Source organism: Balaenoptera physalus (genome assembly GCF_965194825.1).
Source record: "Balaenoptera physalus genome assembly, chromosome: 9".
Classification (NCBI taxonomy): Eukaryota; Metazoa; Chordata; class Mammalia; order Artiodactyla; family Balaenopteridae; genus Balaenoptera; species Balaenoptera physalus.
The window spans coordinates 50,490,577-50,514,091 of NC_138888.1; the positions used below are offsets into that span (position 1 = coordinate 50,490,577).

General features: G+C 38.5%; 1 protein-coding gene across 1 annotated transcript in view; it reads left to right on the plus strand.

The window, feature by feature from the left end:
* Positions 1 to 23,515, plus strand: part of AK9 (adenylate kinase 9) — a 118,200-nt gene that overhangs the window by 89,735 nt on the left and 4,950 nt on the right. The window contains exons 28-35 of the mRNA XM_082475089.1: positions 3,648 to 3,716; positions 9,441 to 9,644; positions 10,002 to 10,220; positions 13,123 to 13,336; positions 15,435 to 15,636; positions 18,250 to 18,396; positions 18,498 to 18,718; positions 22,807 to 23,003. Coding sequence (XP_082331215.1) covers positions 3,648 to 3,716; positions 9,441 to 9,644; positions 10,002 to 10,220; positions 13,123 to 13,336; positions 15,435 to 15,636; positions 18,250 to 18,396; positions 18,498 to 18,718; positions 22,807 to 23,003 — 1,473 coding nt within the window. The remainder of the gene's footprint in view (positions 1 to 3,647; positions 3,717 to 9,440; positions 9,645 to 10,001; positions 10,221 to 13,122; positions 13,337 to 15,434; positions 15,637 to 18,249; positions 18,397 to 18,497; positions 18,719 to 22,806; positions 23,004 to 23,515) is intronic.

Consider the following 23,515-nt stretch of genomic DNA (forward strand, 5'->3'; position numbering starts at 1 on the left):
ATGTACACACACACACACACACACACACACACAATGGAATGTTGTTCAGCCATGGGAAAGAAGGAAATCCTGACATTTGCAACAACATGGATGGACCTTGAGGGCATTATGCTAAGTTAAATAAGCCAGGCAGAGAAAGACAAATACTGCATGGTATCACTTGTATGTGGAATCTAAAAACAAATCAAACTCATAGAAACAGAGTAGAAAAGTGGTTGTCATGGGCTGGGAGGTGTGGGAAATGGGGAGAAGTTGATAAAATGGTACAAAAGTTCAGCTATAAGATGAATAAGACCTAAGGAGCTAATGTATGACATGATGACTATAGTTGGTAATACTGTACTACTGTATAATTGAAATTTGGCAAGAGAGTAGAACTTAAATGTTGTCACACACAAGATAAATATGTGAGGTGACGGATGTGTTAATTAAATGGGAGAAGTCCTTTCACAATGTATACATATCAAATCTTCACGACATATACTTTAAATATCTTACAATTTTATAAAGCTGGAAAAATAATAAATAAATAGTATATTCATATAATGGAGTAGTATTCAGTATTTTTAATGAATGAACTATTGATACCCCCTACAATATGGATGACTACCAAAATCATTATACTGAGTAAATGAAGCCAGGCAAAGAAAATAGTACATACTCTATGATTCATTCCATATGTATGACATATCTTGAAAGGACACATTTATAGATCTGGGTTGAGTAGAAAGAATAAGGCTTTCAAATCTGGAACTAGGAAGACCAAGATGGGACATGAGAACAGTGTTAAATTATGTGACGGCCTTTGATACTGAAGAGAGTATGTCGTTGTTCCATGTGGCCACAGGGGAAAGAAGCACCACTGGTAGGAGGAAGGTACAGGGAGATGTATTTCATTATTAGTAAGACTTTCCAAAAAGAACAAGGACTGAAGGCAGTGAGCTACTTGGCAATAGATAAGCATAGACTGAGTGGACCTTTGGCAGGGAGAGTATGGAAGAAAGCTCTCTTTAGTGTCAGAGAGCTAATCAGTTAATTCCAATTTTGAGGTACTGTGACTTAAATTACTGAATACATTATCACAACTCGATACTTATTAAATTATAAACAAAGTGTTAAAACCATGAAGTTCCTCTGTCACTGCTCAGACACAGTTGTCAAGTTCTTTTCTTCTTTTCATCTTGCCAGAGGAAATCCCTCTAAGGACATTGCCATCCATCCCTTCTCTCCACTACACTAAGATTACATGTGCCAGGCCATCCCTGTCCCACACAAAATCAAAGCCAATCTCTCAGCCATCTAAGAACTGTGGAAGTCAGGAGAGAGGTGTGGCAAGACACCAAGCTTCACACCATTCTACATGACATCCTTCCCTTTTCTGCTGCTACTCTCTGAAGAAAATGGGCCAAAGTGTCTGCCAGGCAAGAGGCTCTATAAACATGAGAATGGAAAAGAAAGAAGAGGGCATACCAAAGCACAGTTGCATGTTACCTCCTTGTGGGATCTGGCACCTCTAGACCAGTGTTCTCAGAGAACTCTCTGTGCTGATGGAAATGTTCTGTATCTTCACTGTCCAATACAGCAGCCACTAGCCACACATGTGGCTATTAAGCAGTTGAAATGTATTTAGTTGGTGAGGCTGAGAAATCAAATGTTTAATTTTATTTAATTTTAATAGAGCTGCAAGTGACTTGTAGCTGCCATACTGGACAGAGCAGCTCTAAAGCAATCAAGCCCCAGCCTAGACATCACATACCCTGAGGATTTTAGGGATATGGAACAGGAAAGAGCAGATTTGCTCCTTTCTTCTCATACCCACAACTCCGCCCTGGTTCAGATTCTTTTCAACTCACACCCAGCACTCCTACCATGACCTCCTAATTGTCCTACCAGACTTCATATCTGGGCCCTCCAGGCCATCCTTCGGGCCACCTGATCTTCTAAAACTCTGTTTTGGTCAAGTCACTCTGTTAAGATCTGAACTCCTCAGTCTGGCATTTAAAGCCCTCCCAATCCTGTTCCAAACCCTCTTTCTAACTTTATTTCTCAGTTGGAACAAATACAAACCCTCCTTACAGCTCCATCATACAATGTGCTTTTTCATACCCTTATCTGGGAGTTTCTTACACCATCCTCACACTAGCTGTGTTATACTATGTGAATTAAACCTTCTGACTTTATTAACTCATCTATAAAGTGGGATAATGCTGTCCGCCTTGCAGTATATTTTGAGCAGAAAATGAAAGAATATACATGTACAGTGCTCAGAACAGTGATGGCATCTGGCAGACATGCAATAATTAGTTAAACTTCACTGACCACTACTTATTTGAGTGAAAGGATCAGAGGAAAAACAGACTCATAATATGTGTGTGCTTTATTATACATACTTTGCATTTCTTTTTGGTATATACAGTGGTTTCCTTATATGTTATGAAAACACAAAGGAGACTGTATTTTCATAATTCTACAGTTAAAGCACCTATGGTAAAACTCTGGTTTTAAAAAAGGAAATAATAAGAGTTTTTATAACTCTTACCCTCTGAAAAGCTACAGAATCTCTTTGGGGCTCGTGAACTATATTAATTTGATTCCATTCAGTTTTAGAATTCTATCTACAAATATTTCTTGAATGTCAACAAAACATAAATTATCTGAAATGTATACTCAGTAATTGTCAGATAAAAGGAGCACAGTCCTGCTGGCCTAGACCGGAACCCCCAGGGCATGTCTTTAAGGCACCTCTCTGATCTCCCAGTATTTTAGGGCACTCCAGTTTCAAGAGTCCTGAGCCAATGAGCCCCCAAACCCAAGGGGTGCTGGTTAGTTTTCATGCAAACCTTAAGGTCATATCAAAGGACCCATTCATTGCATTAGATTTAGAGACCCCTAGAAAGACTGGAGGACTACCTATACACCGTATGTGTGAATGCATCCAAAGTACATGTGCTTTTCTCACATGGATTCTTTAGGCAATTACATCTTAATAATATGATGAAAGATTATCAAACATTTTCAGCAAATAGCCTCCAAGTATTTCCCTGTTTCTCCATGTACAAAATCCACCTCTCCACCAAAGGAAACAAATAAGTAATACATTTTGAAAAGGAATTCTAAAGTTTATAGAAAAAGTGACTGATCTCAAGTACCATTTATCCCTCTGGAGGGAAGTAGCTGATCAAGAGGTCCAGAGGTCCAAAGATGTAAGTGACATAATTACCACTATCACATGCTTTTCTGGAAAGTATCCTTCTGCCCAAATATTATTCCCCTTTGGGAAAAAAAAATTATAGAAAGGAATTTTAGGGCTTCCCTGGTGGCCCAGTGGTTGGGAATCTGCCAGCTAATGCAGGGGACATGGGTTTGAGCCCTGGTCCAGGAAGATCCCACATGCGACAGAGCAACTAAGTCCGTGCGCCACAACTACTGAGCCAGTGCACCTAGAGACCATGGTCCGCAACAAGAGAAGCCACCGCAATGAGAAGCCCGTGCACTGCAACAAAGAGTAGCTCTCCGCAACTAGAGAAAGCCTGCATGCAGCAACGAAGACCCAAAGCAGCCAAAACTAAATAAATTAAATAAATTTTTTTTAAAAACGTAATTTTATTATTATCCATTAATATTTTTAATGTCTCTTTCTTTAACAGGATGACATGATTTCTAAAAGAAGGGCTGAACTTATAATAGAGAGAGAGCAAAAAAGGAAAGGAGGGGAGGTAAGTAAATAAAATTGCTTATTTCAAAAAAAAAGGACACATACATATTTAAAACATATATGTTTTACACATATATAAAATCTCAGCAATGTAAAATAAAAAGATGCATAGAAGTCTTTTTTTAATTTTTATTTTACGTTGGAGTATAGTTGATTTACAATGTTATATTAGTTTCAGGTGTACAGCAAAGTGATTGTTGTACATATACATATATCCATTCTTTTTCAGATTCTTTTCCCATATAGGTTATTACAGAGTATTGAGTAGAGTTCCCTGTGCTATACAGTAGGTCCTTGTTGATTATCTATTTTATATATAGCAGTGTATATCTGTTAATCCCAACCTCCTAATTTATCCCTCCCCTGCACCTTTCTCCTTTAGTAACCATAAGTTTGTTTTCTAAATCTGTGAGTCTGTGTCTGTTTTGTAAAGAAGTTCATTTGTATTTTTTTTTAGATTCCAGATATAAGTGATATCATACGATATTTGTCTTTCGCTGCCTGATTTACTTCACTTACTATGATAATCTCTAGGTCCATCCACATCTCTACAAATGACCCAATTTCGTTCCTTTTTTGTTTTGTTTTGTTTTGTTTTTTGTTGTTTTTGTTTTTCTGCTATTCTCTTTTTTTCTTTTTTTTTTTAAACGTCTTTATTGGAGTACAATTGCTTTACGTTGTTGTGTTAGTTGCTGCTATATAACAAAGTGAATCAGCTATACGTATACATATATCCCCATATCCCCTCCCTCTTGCGTCTCCCTCCCACCCTCCCTATCCCACCCCTCTAGGTGGTCACAAAGCACCGAGCTGATCTCCCTGTGCTATGAGGCTGCTTCCCACTAGCTATCTATTTTACATTTGGTAGTGTATATATGTCAATGCCACTCTCTCACTTCATCTCAGCTTACCCTTCCCCCTCCCCGTGTCCTCAAGCCCATTCTCTACATCTGCATCTTTATTCCTGTCCTGCCTCTAGGTTCTTCAGAACCTTTTTTTTTTTTTTTTTTTTTTAGATTCCATATATATGTGTTAGCATACGGTATTTGTTTTTCTCTTTCTGACTTACTTCACTCTGTATGAGAGACTCTAGGTCCATCCACCTCACTACAGATAACTCAATTTCATTCCTTTTTATGGCTGAGTAATATTCTATTTAATATATATGTATCGCATCTTCTTTATCCATTCATCTGTTGATGGGCATTTAGGTTGCTTTCATGTCTTGGCTATTGTAAATAGCGCTGCAGTGAACATTGGGGTGCATGTATCTTTTCAAATTATGGTTTTCTCCAGAAATATGCTCTGGAGTGGGATTGCTGGATTATAAGGTAGCTCTATTTTTAGTGTTTTTAAGGAAACGCCATGCTGTCCCCCATAGTGGTTGAGTCAATTTACACTCCCACCAACAGTGTAGGAGGGTTCCCTTTTCTCCACACCCTCTCCAGTATTTATTGTTCGTAGACTTTTTGAAAATGGCCATTCTGACCCGTGTGAAGTGATACCTCATTGTAGTTTTGATTTGCATTTCTCTAATAATTAGTGATATTGAGCATCAAAAAGATGCATAGAATTCTTGATGGAAATATAGAGTTTATGTATAAGTTCTGAGATTATATATCATTTTTATTTTCTTTACACTTTTTGGTATTCTATAACTGTTTGCAATGAACTTTTATTACTTTTATAATCAGAAAAACGAACATTTTTAAAAGAAAGAAAACCAAGATGTTTAAATAATCTAATACAAAATATAATAATACTACATTAAACTATGCTTCTTGTGGATTTTCATTTGTGCTTTTCACACTTCAGCTCATGCTACAGGGAGATAGGCTGGGAGCTTGGGAATAAGGTCTAGACAGAGAGCCTGTGAAGTTGTGCTGAAGCTAAAATATAGATTACCTCGAGATAAAGAACGGAATGGGGCAGAGCCTGTAGACGCTCAGAGTCACATACTGTGCAGGATGTTCAATACAGCCCCTCTTTTCCATCTGCTGATTTTTTGAAAAGATAAACCTTGAAGATCATGGATTTCGTTTTGTTTAGAGAGGAGCTAGTCCCCAATTGACCTAGCTGACCCAAATGCTACAGCCAAGCAACTCAGATGAAATATTCTATCTTATAAACAAAATAAGATTTTGTAAGTTAGCTCTTCTGAGACTTAATCTTTTATAAAACTTGGCTATGTATCTCCCACAATTAATTTATACAAACTGACTTTTGGAAGACAATTCCTGAGATTTTTTTATGAGAGTTCCTGAGATTTTTAATGAGATTTTCTGAGATTAAAACTGTGTATTTTTTTAAACTTTTTTGATGGGAATTTTGTATTTACTGCTACTGCCTCAGACAAGGAAAGCCCAAACACAGTGCAGCATCTCAAGGATCACTTAGTGCAATTGTTATAATCAGTTAATGTGACAACCTGAGTTGAATCCATCCTGACTCCACATAGACCTTGGAGCTTGTTTTCATGCACAGAACCAGAGGTCTTCTCATCATTTGCCTCTCTGTACCGGAATATGCAGCTTCTTGACTCACCTTTTTCCCAAGCAGTTAGGGAACGATATGCAGATAAAGCCCTTCCCAGGTTTGTCTTCTCAGCCTTAACATTATTGCCTTTACTGTCTGACTTTTTAGCAACAAATAAAACACTTTTAACATTAGAAATCATTTCAAAGTCTCAAGGTGGCTACTTCCATTAATTTTATAGGAAAATGTCGCCATCATGTGGAATTTTAATCTCCAAATGTGACTGAAGACTATTCTATAAACCAGTGGCTTCATACAGATTTACAATGCATATCTCCCAATTCCTTGGAGGCCTTGCTTCTACTCTTACCCCTAGCTCCAGAATCTTTGCCCTCGTCCTGTACACTAGCTCTTTCTCTGGTGCCTGGGTCCCTTTTACCAAGTGTAGCGTAGCCACATGCAGGAGAATGCCAGGAATAGCCGTGAAGGATTTTATCACTTTTCTAGATATGAGGAGATGCAAGAATTGGGCTCATAAAATCATCTCCTGAAAATATCTAACTATCTGAAGACCTGTTCTGCCAGTTTTTTCTAGAGCACAGAGTGCCTCGTTTCTGATCCATCCTGAACTTCTTTCCGGGGCTGTTGAAGGTCAGCAGCTGCAGCAGCTCATAATTTAATCCTTGTAGAGGTAGAGGGCAAGTGCCAGTTTGTAGGTGACAAAAGACAGAGCTTTCTATCAGAGTTTTAGTCCCCCTCTGCCACCACCACTCTAATGGAGGCTGCCCTCCGAGCAAATGCACAAAATAAGAGAACTGACCCTAAGCCAATCCCTCCCTCCAAATTTTGACTACTCTACAAAATCTGCCTTTGTTCACTCTTCAGAAGCCCTCTGGAGCAAGAGAGAGAGAAAAAAATGTATGTGTATTTGTGTGTGTGTTGTCCATGGCTTATGGTTATTAATCTGCTAGAGGCTAAATGAACTTATTCCTTCATACTGGAGGCAGATCTCTGAGACCATGAATTTTAGAACATGTATCTCCTAACATAAGGACTGAAAGATACTGGACATAAGGAACAAAGCAGCGCTGTTCCAGAGGACCAAAATGCCATTTACAGAAAAGTAAAACCTTTTTCCCTAAAAAGAATTAACCTGTGGGTCTCTCAGATGGTCTCCTATGAAGATTTTTAGGCTATTAACCTTTTAAAAAATTTAAAGGAACTAGCCACAGCAACGTGATCAGAAAAAGAAACAGCATACATATTGAAAAGTAAGAACAAAATTTAATATTTGCACATAATTTGATTATCTAGAAAGTCCAAGAGGGTAAATTGCAGAAAAATTATTTAAGGTTGATCCCACCAGCTCCTCATGTAACATTTGTCCCCATGAAGAAAAAAGTAAATAATTTCTAAAGTAATTAAATAATCTGTCTAGAAAATGCTAGGTGCCACAGAATGTTGGTTGGTGCTCTTCATCATCCAGGACAAGATCCAGCCTGCCTGCCTCTTCTCATCCTCACATCTTAAATGGAAGCATGATACAACCTGTCCTGCTCACAAACCCAGAGCTTACAGTTGCTCTGAATTAATCAGTTTAGTCCTTCATTCGTAAAAATGAATGGACAACCAAGGATAGCCATATATTTGAAATTATCAATACAAAGAAGAACCAAGATGAACAAACAGAATAATTGACTCTAAAACAAATAGACAATACAGGAAATACATTAAACATTTAAAAAATTCCAATTTGCCTTAAATAATTCAAGAACTTGTATCCATAAAACAAAAACCGGATGGTATGAAAAACCAGAGAGCAAAAAAAAGTTCATGGAAACTACAATATAGCATTTAAATTAATTGAAAGTTTCTTGTTAAACTTATATAGTTTAATTTTTCAAATTAACAAACAAGTTGGAAGAGCTATTAAATAGAGCTGGAGAGGTGAGCAAAAGTTCATCTGAAACTAAGATGTCTGCAGCTCGTAGTGTGGACTCATCCCACCATACCTCCAATGATCGTTAGCAAATCAAATCTCAAACTAAAAAATTGTCAAAATATAAGAAAAAGGAAAAAGTAGTAAGAGAACCAAATGGCTTCAAAATTCAAATAAAAAAGAATAAGAACTGAGAAACATAGTTCCAATGCCAAACTCCTTCGGGGGAAAGAGGAGCCTGGGCACAGAACAGGGAAGGGCCCTTTGTCCTCTCATCTTCCTCCCGGCACCTGCAAGTCCAAATCCCAGCTCCAGGCGCCTTTAAAGGAACCAGGGTCTAATCAGTTAGAAAGATCAGGAAATAGCGAGCTAATCAGAAGTGTGCAGGCAAGAGGTAATGACAGGGCAAACAGTAGAGCAGGACTAGAAAGGAGGAGAGAGTCTTAAGTATTATTTGGGAGTCCTGTCCTTAGAAACTGGATGTGCAATAATGGAGAGCAAGGAGTCAAGATAAGTCCCAGGTTTCCGACTGGAAGGCAGTGCTCCATCTGGGACAAGGGATACTTCAGGGCGACGTGCATAGAGGCAGTGCAGGAGGATCAGTAGGACAGGGTTCAGTGTTACGCAAACTGAACTGTAGCACTTCGAGCCTATACAACACCACTTAGTATCAGTATCCTGTCGTGGTCTTCAATAATCATTTATGTGTTATTCTGGTTTCCTCAGATAAGCTGCAGCCTCCTCAGGGGCGTGTACTATTCTATTAGAACAGTGCTTTATACAAAATGACAATAATAACTATAACAGCATAATAATAGGAATAACAGCTATCATTTGCATGCTTACCACGTACCAGACAGTTTTCTGAGGGCTTTGCATGTATTAACTTATTTTAGCACTGCCAACAACCATGTGAGGGAGGTACTTTCCTTATTCCTATTTTACAGATGAGGAAACTGGTTTTGTCCAAGCTAACACAGCTAGGGAGTGTTTTATATACTCTTTGAGTTGCATTAAATATTGTTACTGAAAACCATGAAAAACATGTAATGTTCTGACAACTATAGCATTAAATATTAGCAGTTAATATCTTGTCTAGGTATTTATTTATGGGATCACTGTGGTGTTAGAGTCTTGAAGGCATTAAATTTCTTGGGTGCCAGATATTTGAAATTTTACTATATCAGTTGATGAACGTTGCATGCCATACTAATCAATATCCACTTATTCCAAAATATCCCAGATGATTAGTTAGCAGTGTCATTTGTTCCATATTTTATGTATAGTAAAAGGGAATATTTTCTTCCTTAGACTGTTAGAAAAGATGAAGACATGAGCGAGGAAGAACCTGAAGATGAGGAAGATGATATTGACAACATCCTTGATGAATTTCCAAAAGATGAGGAAGTGATGAGTGAGGAAGATGAAGAGCAGGAAATTGATGCGCTCAAACGCCTGAGAGGTGAACTGGGAGAAAAATTTGAAGCAGATATGAATAATTTACAAATAATACAGGTTATTACTTTTTCATTTTTCATAATTCAAAAAATAACGTTTGAGAATGAAACAAAAGCGATTTGGTTTATGCCTTGGTTTCTTTTTAACATTTCAAAAGAAATGTATATTTTTAGGGGTTAGTTCCCTTTCATCAGCACCAATTACAATTATAAAAACTAGTTAATAAATCAAGGGCAACATGGAAGCCACATAGGGTCAAAGTTTTAGCTGCCAACATGCAGTTACTTGGAAGCTGAAAAATATTTGTTCTCTAGACTGAAGTAATCAGTTACTAGCAACATCCATGTGCTGTAACTAAATACTGCCAGCCTCCTTCCCACTAAAAATATTTGGTTTTGTGATTTTTTTCATTAGGAAGAATTTGAGAAGTTTTTGATACCAGTAATTCTCATTAATGGAGCTCGGAAAACCCACATTGTACAATACATATTGAATATGAAACTGAAACCGCTGGTGGAGAATCGTGCAAGCATTTTTGAGAAATGTTATCCAATATCATCCCGCCTTGCCCAGAAAATGCTCAGCTTTACCTACAAGTATATAAGCTCGTTTGGCTACTGGGACCCTGTAAAGGTAATGTCAGCAAATGTATCTGAAAGCCATGTTCTTTCTCTTATTTCTTTTTTTTTTTAAGTATGTCTAAGAAGACAGTGGATAAGTTCAAAAAATTGTAAGCATTGTATAGTATTCTTAACTAGCTATAAAAATATGTGTGGTTGTTTTGCCTTTCTGAAGTAGGAAAGTAGTTGAAGGGTTTATTTCTTTCATCTATTTCTGTAGTGATCATCCAGTTCCAACGTGGTTTTAACTCTGTAGCAGAAGATGGTAGTAGAAATATTTTCAGACTAGACATCTAGCAAGCTGAGCTCTGACACAATTTGCTATCTAATTTTAGGCAAGTCCTTTAAACTCTTTGATTCTGTTTCCTCACCTTTAAGATGGGAGGATACTGCCATCAGGCCAATGTGATCAAATGCAAGAATATAAAGTTCTCTGGAAAGTGTGAGATACCATACAAAATGTGCCTTTAATGTTCGTCACAAACTTATTTCTAAGCACCGTATTTTTATGCAGTGTGGACAAACATTTAATGTAATTGGAATTCAGTAACTTCAAATGTGGGATGGTTTTCAACAAATCTTAATCAAGAACATGCCAGCCACTGTGTCAGTCCCTGAGAATAGAGCAGTGAATAAAACAGACAAGGTTCCTTTGTCATGGCCCTTATATTCTAGTTGGGTTGGAGAGAGAGGATAGGCAATAAATAAGTAAACAAATAGGTTCTTGTCAGGTTGTATTAAGTGCTATAAAGACAATAAAAGAATGTCACGTAAAGGTGACCTGCCCTCTCGACCAGTGTACCTTCTTATTTCCATCAGTGAAGTAGCACAGTGGAGAAGACCATGGCCTCTCGAGCCAGACTGCCTGAATTCAAAACCACCACTTACTAGCTAAGTGACCTTGAACAAATTACTTCATCACTCTGAGCCATTCCCATTTGCACAATGGCAATAAGAATAGTCCCTACCTCACGATATTGTTACAATTACTAAATCAGTTAATTATTGTAAAGTGCTTGCAACAGTGCTTGTTTTTTTGTGAATGCTCAATTAATATAAGTTGTTGTTGTTATTAACGTGTATTGGTCACTGATAAAAAGTATTTTGGAGGAAGGGATGCAAAATGGAGCCATGTGCATATTACTTGAAACCTCCTTCTTGGTTGATGTTGATACAATCAGTTTCAATTCTACTTAATTGTGATATCTTCTTTACCTTAACTGTAAGGATGTCAAGAGAAACCTTTTCAAATATCATGCTGAAATATAGAAACATTATGACAGTTCCCTCCATAGAGAATCAGATAAAGTTAAGCACGTATTAGGATCACCTAGAAAGCTTTTGAAAAATAGTTACACCCTAACCTTCTCTTTGAGATGGGCAAGAGAGGGGAAGAAGCAGTCAAAGTCAGAACCCTATTTAAGGACCCATGTCCAAACATAATTAGGATTGTATAAAGATGCCTTGTGGAGAAATCAGTGCATGGTCATAGGAAGGGTTTAAGCATATAAATCATTTTTTCAGGGCTGTTGGGAATCTTTCTGGGTACCTGACCACTTGATGTTTCTGATTTGATGACACCTTGGGTATTCTGACCTATGGAGAAGAAAGATACATGCTAGATATTTTGGGCAATAGCAGAAACTATTGTAAGAATTCACACTTAATTTGTGAATCTGAAATGGAATCATTGAACGTTCAGCTTTTCTTGTATTACCAAGTATAAGAAATAGAGCAGACATTCCCACCCCATCCCTGAGTTCCTTCTTATCCCTAACATTTACTCCCGGCCACGAACGTCACTTCAGCCCAAGAATGATGAAGCTGACAACACCATTGACCTGTGACAACTATCCTGGTGTAGTTCTGGGGGAGGAGCAATATTACCAGCCTGTTTCCCACCTACTCTGTCAAGTCCAGGGATGACTGATGCTTGGCCATCTGATGATATAAAAAAGATACCCATTTAATTACCCAGTCGTCATCATCACCAATGCAAAGATGTGGGACCAGTCCTCCCTCTCCATTCCATACCGACACCTTAGGCTGCCTTTTAGGTGTATTCTTCCCTTTTGTGGCTGCTCTTGATGTTTGTGTGAGTGGGATTTCGTCTGTATAAAAATGTAGAAGAGAAGCTAGTGGGATTTGTCCTACCAGTACACTCCCATATATAACCCAGGACCCCACCTGTATTAGTCTACTCATGCTGCCGTAATGGAATACCACAGACTGGGTAGCTTAAACAGCAGAAATGTATTTTCTCACTGTTCTGGAGGCTGGAAGTCCAAGATTAAGGTGCCAGCAGGGATGGTTTTTCTGGTGAGGCCTCTCTTCCTGGCTTGTAGATGGCCACTTCTCACTGTGTCCCCAGTGCTTTTCCTCTGTGCTCATGCACTCCTGGTGTCTCTTTTCTCTTCTTATAAGGACACCAGTCCTCAGATTAGAGCCCCATTCTTATAACCTCATTTAACCTTAGTTACCTTCTTAAAGGCCCTGTCTCCAAATACAGTAACTTTGAGGGTTAGGGCTTCAAACCATGATTTTGGGAGGACACATTTCCGTACATTACGCCACCTTAGGAATGGACCTGTGTGTGAAGATAAATTGGCCCATGAATATATCCAAACACCTTTACACTCCTTGGCAGAAACATTCAGTATATGCTAAACACATTATAAAGGAAGTAGAATAACTATAATTGTCAGAAACTGAAACATTTAAGAAAAACTACATTTATTCCATATGAGTATAAAATAATTCATTCTTTTTACAGTTTTTTAATATCAGTATTTGATTATAATTAGTTTTCTTGTTCTATAAGAAAGATTTTACAAATTTGTTTTTTCAAGTGTATTTGGGGGAAATGCTGTTTAAAATAAAGCTAACTTATTAATTCAGTTGTGCATATATTGCAGCTAAGTGAAGGAGAGACAATCGAGCCAGTTGAAAATTCAGAGAATCTACTTCATCCTGTAATCCATCGTCAGTATATTTATTTTTTATCTAGTAAGGAAACTAAAGAAAAATTTATGAAGAACCCAATCAAATATATCCGCCAACCCAAACCTAAGCCTACTATGCCCATTAGGATTGCACTTCTGGGGCCTCCAAAATCTGGGAAAACTACAGGTAAGGGTGTGTTTGCCTTTACTATCCTTAAGCATAAAAGAATCTCCTGAAGACCAGGACCACTTTTCCAGGAAGCTAACTATCAAAACTGACTCAAAAAGAGACAGAACACCTAACTAGGCCAATAACCATTGAGGAGAAGGCATTCAAAAATATAGCCCCACTCCAAAACAGCCCAGAATCAAATGGTTTTGGAGGAAAATTATGTCAAACTTTCAAAGAATTAAAAATTCAAGAGATACTTCCTGTGTTTTTATAAGCTTTTGCAGAGCAAGGGAAAAGAAAGTAAACTGACCAATTTATTTTCAGTTTTTTTTAAAGTAAAGAATATAGTCCATACAATTAAAAATGTATAAAAAATATAAATTCATTTTTAAATTAGCATGACCCTGATATCAAAACCTAACAAAGATAATACAAAAAAAGAAACTACAAATGAATATTATTTATAAATATAGTCAAATAACAGTTATATTAAGATTTTATTAGCATAAAAATTATATTTAAAATTTTATAAATATAATCTACTGTATTAATAAGTTAAAGAGTGAAAATCCATTATCTTAATCATTACTGAAAAAGGCATTTGGTAAACTATAATGTTTGAATTTTTTATATCTTGAGACTTTTTTTTTTTAAGGCAAATAGTCCAACAATAGGTGAGTGTGGTATTTCAAGATGACATGTGACATGATAACCACATGAACAGTGGTTGGTCGCGATGATAATAAAATGGGAAAGGGCAGATACCAGAGATATTTAAAAGGGAAATGACAGGACTTAATGACTGACGGCATAGAGAATGAAGGGGAGAGATGAGGTCAAAGATTAATTTTCACCAGAAATAATAAAAGGGATTTTTGTATTTTAGCTCTTCAGATGAAAAGTGTGTTTTCCCCATTTAAACGTCTTAACATGATGAAGAGTCTTTAATAGCTGTGTTCTAAAAGTTCACAAAGATAATGATATTTCCCAAAGAAAGCTGTACATTGACATTCAAGATCCTACAACCACAGCAAAAAGTAAAATGTAGATTAGACAATCTGATTCCTTGATTTTTGTTGAAATAGAGGTTAATCTTTAAACAAAATGTCAAATTGTAAACGCTTAATTGTTTTCATAGCTTATGAATAATAGGTGTGACTCTCGCGTTTGTGGCAAAGCTGAGAGAAGCCTTCTGCGGCCCTCACAGGGGAGTCCCTCCCGTGTGGCCCTAATTGTGGCCAGTTAACCTGTATTCCCTGTGGGACCAGATGAGTCTCAGTGTCCTCTACACACTGCTGTCTCCAGACCGTGATGAAGCAGGGTCTGTAGACCCTGTCAGAGCACACCCACATTTAACAGTAACTGGAAGCTATTATCTGTGGTCTCACTTAGCAGAAGCAGAGGCCAAGCCTGAGTCCTCGTTCAACAAATGGCAACATCTATATGCCCTTGGACAAATTATTCCATTTCAGTGGGCTGCAGTTCTCTCATCTATAAAATTGGAACTTCAATACCCACTCTACGCACTTGATGGAATAGTTGAAAATATCAAAAAAAGTCACAGAAGAAATATTACCTCATAAGCTGTAAATTACTATTAAAATGTCAGATATGTCATTATAATTTTAAAAAATTACTTCCTAAGGATTAACTGCCACCTAACTGTATAGGGTAAGCTATCCTGATTGCAGCCTGGAGTCCGTAAATGGATAGATAGGGAAATGGTTTAATCCAGTGACACAAGGAGCATTGAATTGTTATTTTGGACATAATACCAAATATTAATAGTACACATAGGATGCCTTATAAAGCTCTGAAAAATTTTGCTACCTCGTGCAGAAGGAAAAAAAAAACACTTAAATGGTTTAGTTATAGAAAAACCTCACAGAGTTGGCTCATTAACCAGACCCATCAGCCACATACCTGAAGTGCTAATAATGATCGACCTTTGAACAGTATTAATTCAAAAAGATGTAGCAATTTTAATTTTTGAAATTACTTTGAGGAATGTGAAGATTAGCTTGCTGTTGATGTCAATTAACCAGAGTCTGAAACTAAGATTAACTGATGAATTTGTGAAACGGAATAAGTTTAAAGTTTTAATGTTTTTCAGTTGCCAAAAAAATTTCAAGTGACTATGGCTTAAAGCGTTTGTCAATAGGAGATGCTCTGCGTTATGTATTAAACCACCAACCAGACACAGAGCTGGCACTTATGCTAAATTGGCATCTTCATAAAGGAATGACAGCACCTGATGAACTGGCCGTTCAGGCCTTAGAATTATCTCTGATGGGAAGTACATGTAATACTGCAGGGTAAGTGGGGGCCGTGGAGGTGGAGAGGGAGTGGGATGGAGTTACATCTTTGAAGAAATTACTCACTGGAATGTAAAACACTTAATCGTAAACAGGGTTTAAAGCTCTTGTAAAGTGTGTGTGATGTGCTTTTCAAACTCTGGGCACCTATATGGTTACATGTTTTAATTTTCTGTCAAGCTAAAACTCGGCTTGAACACTCAACATGCCAGAAGAGCCAACAGGCCACTTCCCTCCCTGCAGCAACCCCTGAGCTGTCCAGGAGTCTCCAGGTTTACCCAATCCATAAGGGAGGCCTGTGCGACTTCCACAGCCCAGCAGAACTCCTCACTGCCCCATGGGGTGATGGAGGTGTGGCCCTCCCCTGTCCCCCCAGGTGGTACTGGTCCCATGGAGATGGTCTCTCCCTGGCCCAGCTCTCTGCACAGGAAGCAGCGCCCCTCCCTTGATGCTGCATTTGGACAGGAGAGCCCTGTGCTTGAATGGTCTTCAGTTTACACTCCTCCGCTCCACCACGGCTTCCCTGGCACAGCCAGTGGTCCCAGCCAGTAGTAAAAGCCGATAAAACCTAAGGCCCTGCTCTTGAGCCCAGGTCATTGACTTAAAATCTTGCTGATTAACTCAAGGCTGTTTTCTATTAGGAGCCTCCTGGCCCTTCCCTACCAATGGTCCTTAATCAAGTCCTTGACAGTTCTAATTTCAGTTATCGGGGAGCAGATTCTGGAGTGTCAAGTTTTTTTCCCCAGAGAAGGCCCTGGGACTTAAGCAAATTGTGTTACCTCCTTCCTGGCATTCAGCTTTGCATAGGAGGGATCTTAGTGAGGGCAACGTCGGTTAAGTCACAAAGGTTTTATTTCACCTTAATACCAGGACAGTGACTGCCCAGTCACCCTGAATTTCCCTGATCCTGAGGGCCTCTCAAGTGATCCTTCACAAGACAAAGGAGTTGAGCTACTCTCCATTAAAAACCAACAATGGCGGGCTTCCCTGGTGGCGCAGTGGTTAAGAATCCGCCTGCCAATGCAGGGGACACGGGTTCAAGCCCTGGTCCAGGAAGATCCCACATGCCGCGCAGCAACTAAGCCCGTGTGCCACAACTACTGAGCCTGTGCTCTAGAGCCCTTGAGCCACAACTACTGAGCCCGAGGGCCACAACTACTGAAGCCCGCGCGCCTAGAGCCCGTGCTCCACAACAAGAGAAGCCACCGCAGTGAGAAGCCCGTGCACCGCAACGAAGAGTAGCCCCCGCTCGCCACAACTAGAGAAAGCCCACGCGCAGCAACGAAGACCCAAAGTAGCCAAAAATTAATTAATTAAAAAAAAAACAACCAACAATGGCAGCTCAATACATTCTCTAGTTGGCTTGTGGGCTATGTTAATTTATAATCCTCTCTGCCATGGAACTTAGAACTAGTTAGTGCCTAGAGACTTAGCTGGAGAGCACTGAGGGAGGACTAACCAGCCCTTCCTGGTGATGTCAGCCAGCAAGCCCAGCTCAGCCACCTCAGAGTCGGTTTCCTGACTTTGGAATTTGTAGACAGCCTTTAATCCTCTTCTCAGTTGGCTAGTGACACTCATTACCTTACACGGTTGGACTAACAAATTCTCCATCATTTCTGCTCAGAGGCCTGATGGGTCCTGATGGAATGATTCTCTCCCAGATACCATAGGGCTCTCTCACCAACTACCCATCTTCCCTTCCACTCCCAGCCTCCTCACAGAATTTTACTACAAAAGCAAGTTTAGAACACAGTGTTTTCTGTATTTGCTTAATCCCTTACTAAAATACGATTAACTGTGCCAGGACCTTTTTTTTAAAATTTTAAAACATTTTAATGTACTTCTTAAAATCTTGATTTACAAGACACCTTGTCTTACTGCCACTGACCTTTCAGTACAAAATTTTTACACTATCTGTTTGCTATAAAACTACAACATTAAGATCAGGGTTGGATAATTCTTCCCTTGCTGGCCTTCTGTTATAAGGAATATCCATTAGTCTACTACTAATTGCTTTACATACTTGATCTACAATCTTTAAGATAACTCTAAGGGTTAAATATCATTATTTTACTATTTTTACTGAAAACTGAGGCTCAGAGAGGTCCGACCAGGTTTCAAATCTAAGTCTGTGTGCCTCTGCAGCCTATACTCTTTCCACTGTTTCATGCTAGAATAGTAGCACCAATTAAGTAATAACAATGTTCAAGGTATTATGTGTATTATCTCTCGAAGTCTGCTAAAACCTAGCTCTATGATGCTAAGTGTATGAATCAGAGCTGTGTCTGTATGTATGCAGCCCTCCTTCTGGCTCTTGGGCTGACTGAGGTTAAAAATATAGTGATAAAGGGAGTTCCCTGATGGCCTAGTGGTTAGGATTCCGGGCTTTCACTCCTGGGGCCCGGGTTCAATCCCCGGTCGGGGAACTGAGATCCCTCAAGCCACGCAGCCAAAAAAAATAGAGAGACAAAGAGGGCAAGGTGACAAGATAAATCAAGTTACATAGGAACAGTACAGGGCTAATCCTAAAGATAGACTGTTTCTGGAAGACAGAAAGGAAGGTCTGAGAGAAAAGACATCTGGAATTTTTATTTTCACGTTTCTCCTTATTAGTGTTGTCATTGATGGATACCCTGTATCTAAATATCAAGTGAGTCTCTTGGAAGCTAGGTCAGTCATCCCCATGGTCATCTTTGAGTTGGATGTGCCTTCCAAAGAGATTTTCAAAAGATTGCTCCTGGAAAAAAAAGAGGAACCAAGGTAATGTATGTGATGGAAACAATGATAAAGGAATAAACTTTAATCAACCAGAAAAAGCAGGGTTTTAACAGCTTTTTCCATTCCTTCTGTTTCTCTATTAGTTTGCCTTATCCATTGCATAACAGCTCACAGATTATAGCTGTCAAGAACTCAAAGTACCGCAAAAATATTGATGAGATTAGGCAATATTATCAAGAACAACATCAGAACTGGTATGTGATTGATGGCTTTCACAGCAAATGGTGGGTATGGAATGAAGTCAGTAAGAAGGTTAAAATGGTGAATAAACACATGCAGATATACCTGGGAAGAATAAAAGCAGGTAAGAAAACGTGTAACTCTGAAAACACAATAAGATGTGAATTTGAAGTCTATGCATGCCTAACTCATGTTACCATAATTCATTCAATTTGAACATTTGTTCCCATGACCTTAATCAGTATTTTAAATACATAGTATTTTCCAATTATGTGGGCATGTATATTTGTTCTAATAAATGACTGCCTCTACTCAAGCTATCAGCTTAGCTCTCCAGCTAAGTCTCTAGGCACTAACTAGCTCTAAGTTCAATGGCAGGGAGGATTATAAATTAACATAGCTCGCAAGCCAGCTAGAGAATGTATGGGGCAGCTATCATTTATTCAATGTCCATGTGAACCTATCACCTAAAAACAATACATGGTCTCTCACTAGAAGAGTTTATGGTGTTTGGAAAGCCATGTAAGAAGCTAGTTTCAAGAATGGTAGTTATATGAGGGTAGGGTCTGTGGAGTGACACTTCGCAAAATTTTGTTTAGGAATCTAGAATTAGTTATTTTTACTATTTACTATTTACTATGAAATTATAGTAGTATGTAAATGTTGATTCTATTAAAAAATTAATTTGAATATAGAATGTTTTTAATCTATATTTGGAGTCCATGAAAGAAAATGTTTGATTATATATTCCTAGAAGTTGCTTGATTTTTCTCCAAAAATACACAAAATAGAAGGAAAGTTATCTATATCTCATATCTCTAAAAAGAGTGATGATGCCAAAGAATTTGTCTGGAGGGGTTTCACAGACATCTGTTTAATGACTTTGTTTAACTTTGGCAAATACGGAGAAGGTATAAGGAGGTATGAGGGAGCAACGGGACACAGAGAATCTTGTACGAGGAAAAATGCAGTGAGGAGTCTGATAATGATGGCATCATTGAATCTTGATTTGCTTCATTATTTGGGCATCACCAGCATCTCTGGTTCCTGTTTGTCTGCAGACTGGGAATTTGTTTTCACCCGAGGATTACAAGGGATGACGATAAGAGTGCAAGGGAAGAGAGAATTGAGTTTTAGAAACCTACTCCCAATAAGTTTTGGATAGCATCACACTAGTAAAACATTCCACAGCAGGCTTTGAAAGCAAAACTTATGCCTCATTCATCTTTCTGTTACCCTACTTCACCTTTCCTGCCTCACACTGGGTTGCCTGAAAACAGACTCGTGGTGAAAAGTTGTGTGCAGAAGCTTTATCAGGAAATACTCTCAGGAGTCGAGTTGCCAGATTAAGCCAATAAAACTACAGGACGCCCAGTTAAATTTAAATTTCAGATAAATGACAAATAATTTTTTAGTCTAATTATTTCCCAAATGTTGTATGGGACATATTTATACTAAAAACTGTTCGTTGTTTATCTGAAATTCAAACTTAAGTGGGCATCCTGTATTTTAATGTCAACTCTAATTAGGAGATACACCTGTGGGGAAGTTAGGCTAGTAGAACTGAGCAGAGGGAGAAACTAACCTGCAGTATGGTGGAAACACAAGCCTCCCTGGATGCTAGAGGGAAGCACTGGAGCTACGATGGACCTTCAAAACTTCCCAAATTGAGGGGAGAGGCCAGGCTTTATATCCTCCCATTGGCTTGTCATTGACCAAAGGTCACTCCGGGAGGGTGTATAACCTGTAACAGAGGGGCAATTCCCAGTGCGGCTGTGATCCATTAGCACAGATATTTCCAGCAGCTGGGGGATGGGTGCATCACCCTGGAAGAGAGGGATCCAGATGGGGCACCACAGTATCCACTACATTATTCCAGATATACTTGCCTCTGCCTTGAATAGTTTAATCTAATTGAAGCTGCCCTCTTGCTTTCCTGCTTCAGCATCTACCTGATAATCTATACCTGATTGTTTGAATTTAGTTTTGATTTTTTTTTATATTCTCCACTTGCTTTGTATGTTATTCAAATAACCGTCCCCCTGTCAGGGGCCCAGTTCATTCTCACTAATGAGATGGAGCAAGGTCAGGGCTAGAAAACTAAAGAGATTCCTCCTCATTCTGCCACATTCCAGAAAAGGATATATAGACATTGCCAGATGTCATCAAGACTATCCCAAGAATCAGAGAAAGAGATACTTGAATGTCTTTTAGGATTTAAAGTGATTTGAGTCTAAATTACCCTGTCACTAAACCTGTCAGGATTGGTGAGGTCAGCACATTTGAGCTAAAGAGCAACATACAAGTGTAAAACTATATAGTACCATATGGTATAATATTATAGCACTTTATAATACTATATACTTTAACAACACTATTATTATACCATAGTACTGTGCGTTATAATACTTTAGAATAATATTACACCAATGTAGTATTATAGTAGTGTAATATTCTTTTTAGGAAAGGACGGATGGGGCTTCTTAGCCTTTTCATCTGTATCATAAACAGTGGATGGAATAGTGGATTAGTTTGTCTATTGCTTCGTAACAAATTATTCTGAAACTTAACAGCTTAAAACAACACACACACACAGTCACTCACGGTTTCTGTGGGTCAGGAATCCAGGCACAGCTTAACTGGGTCCTCTGCTTCAGGGTCCCTCACAAGGCTACAGTCAAGGTGTTGGCCAGGATTGAGATCTCACCTGAGGGCCCTACTGGGAAAGAATCCACTATCATACCCATTCACATACTGTTGACAAGATTTCGTTCCTTGAAGGTTGTTGGACTGAGGGCCTCAGTTTCTTGCCAGCTGTTTGGCCGGGGGCCACCTTCAGTTCCTTGCCATATGGACCTTTCCAACATGGCAGCTTGCTATACCAAGTGAACAAGATAAGGCGAGAAAGAATGCCAACAGGACAGAAATCATAGTCTCATGTACCTGTTTTAGTTTCCCAAGGCTTCTGTAGCAAATTACCCCACACTGGGTGACTTAAACAACAGAAATGTATTCTCTCACAGTTCTGGAGGCCAGAGGCCCCAAATCAAGGCATTGGCAGGGCTGTCCTCACTCTGAAGGCTCAAGGGGAGTATCTGTTCCATTTCTTTCTCTTAGCTTCCAGTGTTGCCAGCAATCCTCTGCAATCTTTGGCTTATAGACACATCACTCCAATCCTAAGGGTTACTTTTATGTTTACACTGTCACATAACAAACTAATCCATGATTTATGCTTCATAATTTTAGTGTAAGACCTTCCTTGGTATAATAAAAAAAAAAAAAAACTTCTCACTGGTGAAAAGGACCATTAACAAAATATATTGGGATCAAAATTTACTCATTATAATTAAGATGTATACAAAAGTAATTTTATTTTCTGTAACATCTCATATTGTTTTGGAGTCCCTATTCTAGTGGAATACTAGGGAGAAAACTCTTAAACTTGTCCATTGAATGAACTTGGGCTTTTTTTTTTTTAAATAGACTTGTTAGGGTAAACCTAGTCACTTTTGGGAAAATGTTTCTTCCCCTCTCTTGGGTGCCATCAGGGCACAGGGAGAGGTTTGTGTCAGTAACATCATGTCAACAAACTATTTTCACTTCCTGAAATCTATCCCATAGAAAAAATTTAAATATGTAGCAAATTGATGTGTGTAAGTGGCTATGTATATATACATGTACATATATATGTGTGTGTGTATATACATATATATTGTTTATAACATATATATAGTTTATAATAGCCAAGAATTAAAAACAACCAAAATATTTATCAACAGATAATTGGTTGAGTAAACTGAATGTACATTTTTACAATGGAAAACTGTGCATAAATTAAAAGGAATTAGGTAAATCATATAAACTGATATGGAAAGGTGTCAAAGGCCATAACTAACTGATAAAAGCAAGTTGCAGAATAATGTTTACAGTATAGTGGCACAAGCATCTTATATGCAAAAAATATATACATGTGTATATGCAAATGTATTAAAAAATCTGAAAACGATACAAACTCAACAGTGATTACCTCTCAGAAGGGATGTTGGATTGAGAGGATGGAGGTGTGAAGAGAAATTTTTACTTTTTACTCTGTGGAATTTTACAATGTGTACTCATTTGTATAGTGCTAGCGTAATTGAAATTATTTTCATTTTGAAAATGATTGTGTTTTCTCTGAAAAGAAAATAATAATAGTTAATCTGTTAATAATAGGAAAAGCCGCCTGCATTGACAAGTTATGCATCTCACCTGAAGAACTGATTTCTCGCCTGGGCGAATTTGGACAGTTCTGCCCTGTCAGCCTGGCAGAATCACATGAATTAGTTGATTGCTCTTTAACTGATTCCTTGGAATTTGCAGCAGAGTTCAGAGGGCACTATTATAAAATGAGTTCTCAGGAGAAATTGAATGTAAGTTTGTTTTTAACTCCAAATATTTACCAGGGAAAGAAAATACCTGTCTCAGAATTCACCAAACAGGAAGGGGTGGGCACAGCTGGGAACACCCAGGAATCGGGGACCAGGAGCCCCAATTGTGGAAACTGTGACCCTGTATTCAACGAGGCAACTCAGAGTCCAGTTCTAAGACTGCATCCCAAGACATATTTTGGCACAAAGCAGAAGTTCAGGGTCAGTGATGGACCCTCCACCTGGGTCAGCTTAACAGGTAGGGAGCCCCAAGGGTGAGCCCGCCCGTGAAGGGGATGCTGAGCATCTGGGTGGGGATTCCGTTCAAAGGGTGCAGAAGGGAAGTCAGAGTCGGTAGAAATGAAGCAAGACCGACGTCTGTCTCCTGTGCTTTCAACTTTTTTCTATCACTTTAATTTCCTGTGTACCATATATTGCTATTTAATGCAACAGAATACAGACTTGTTCTAATATTATAATGACCATAATTTGGTGATATAAAAAGGTTGTAGCTG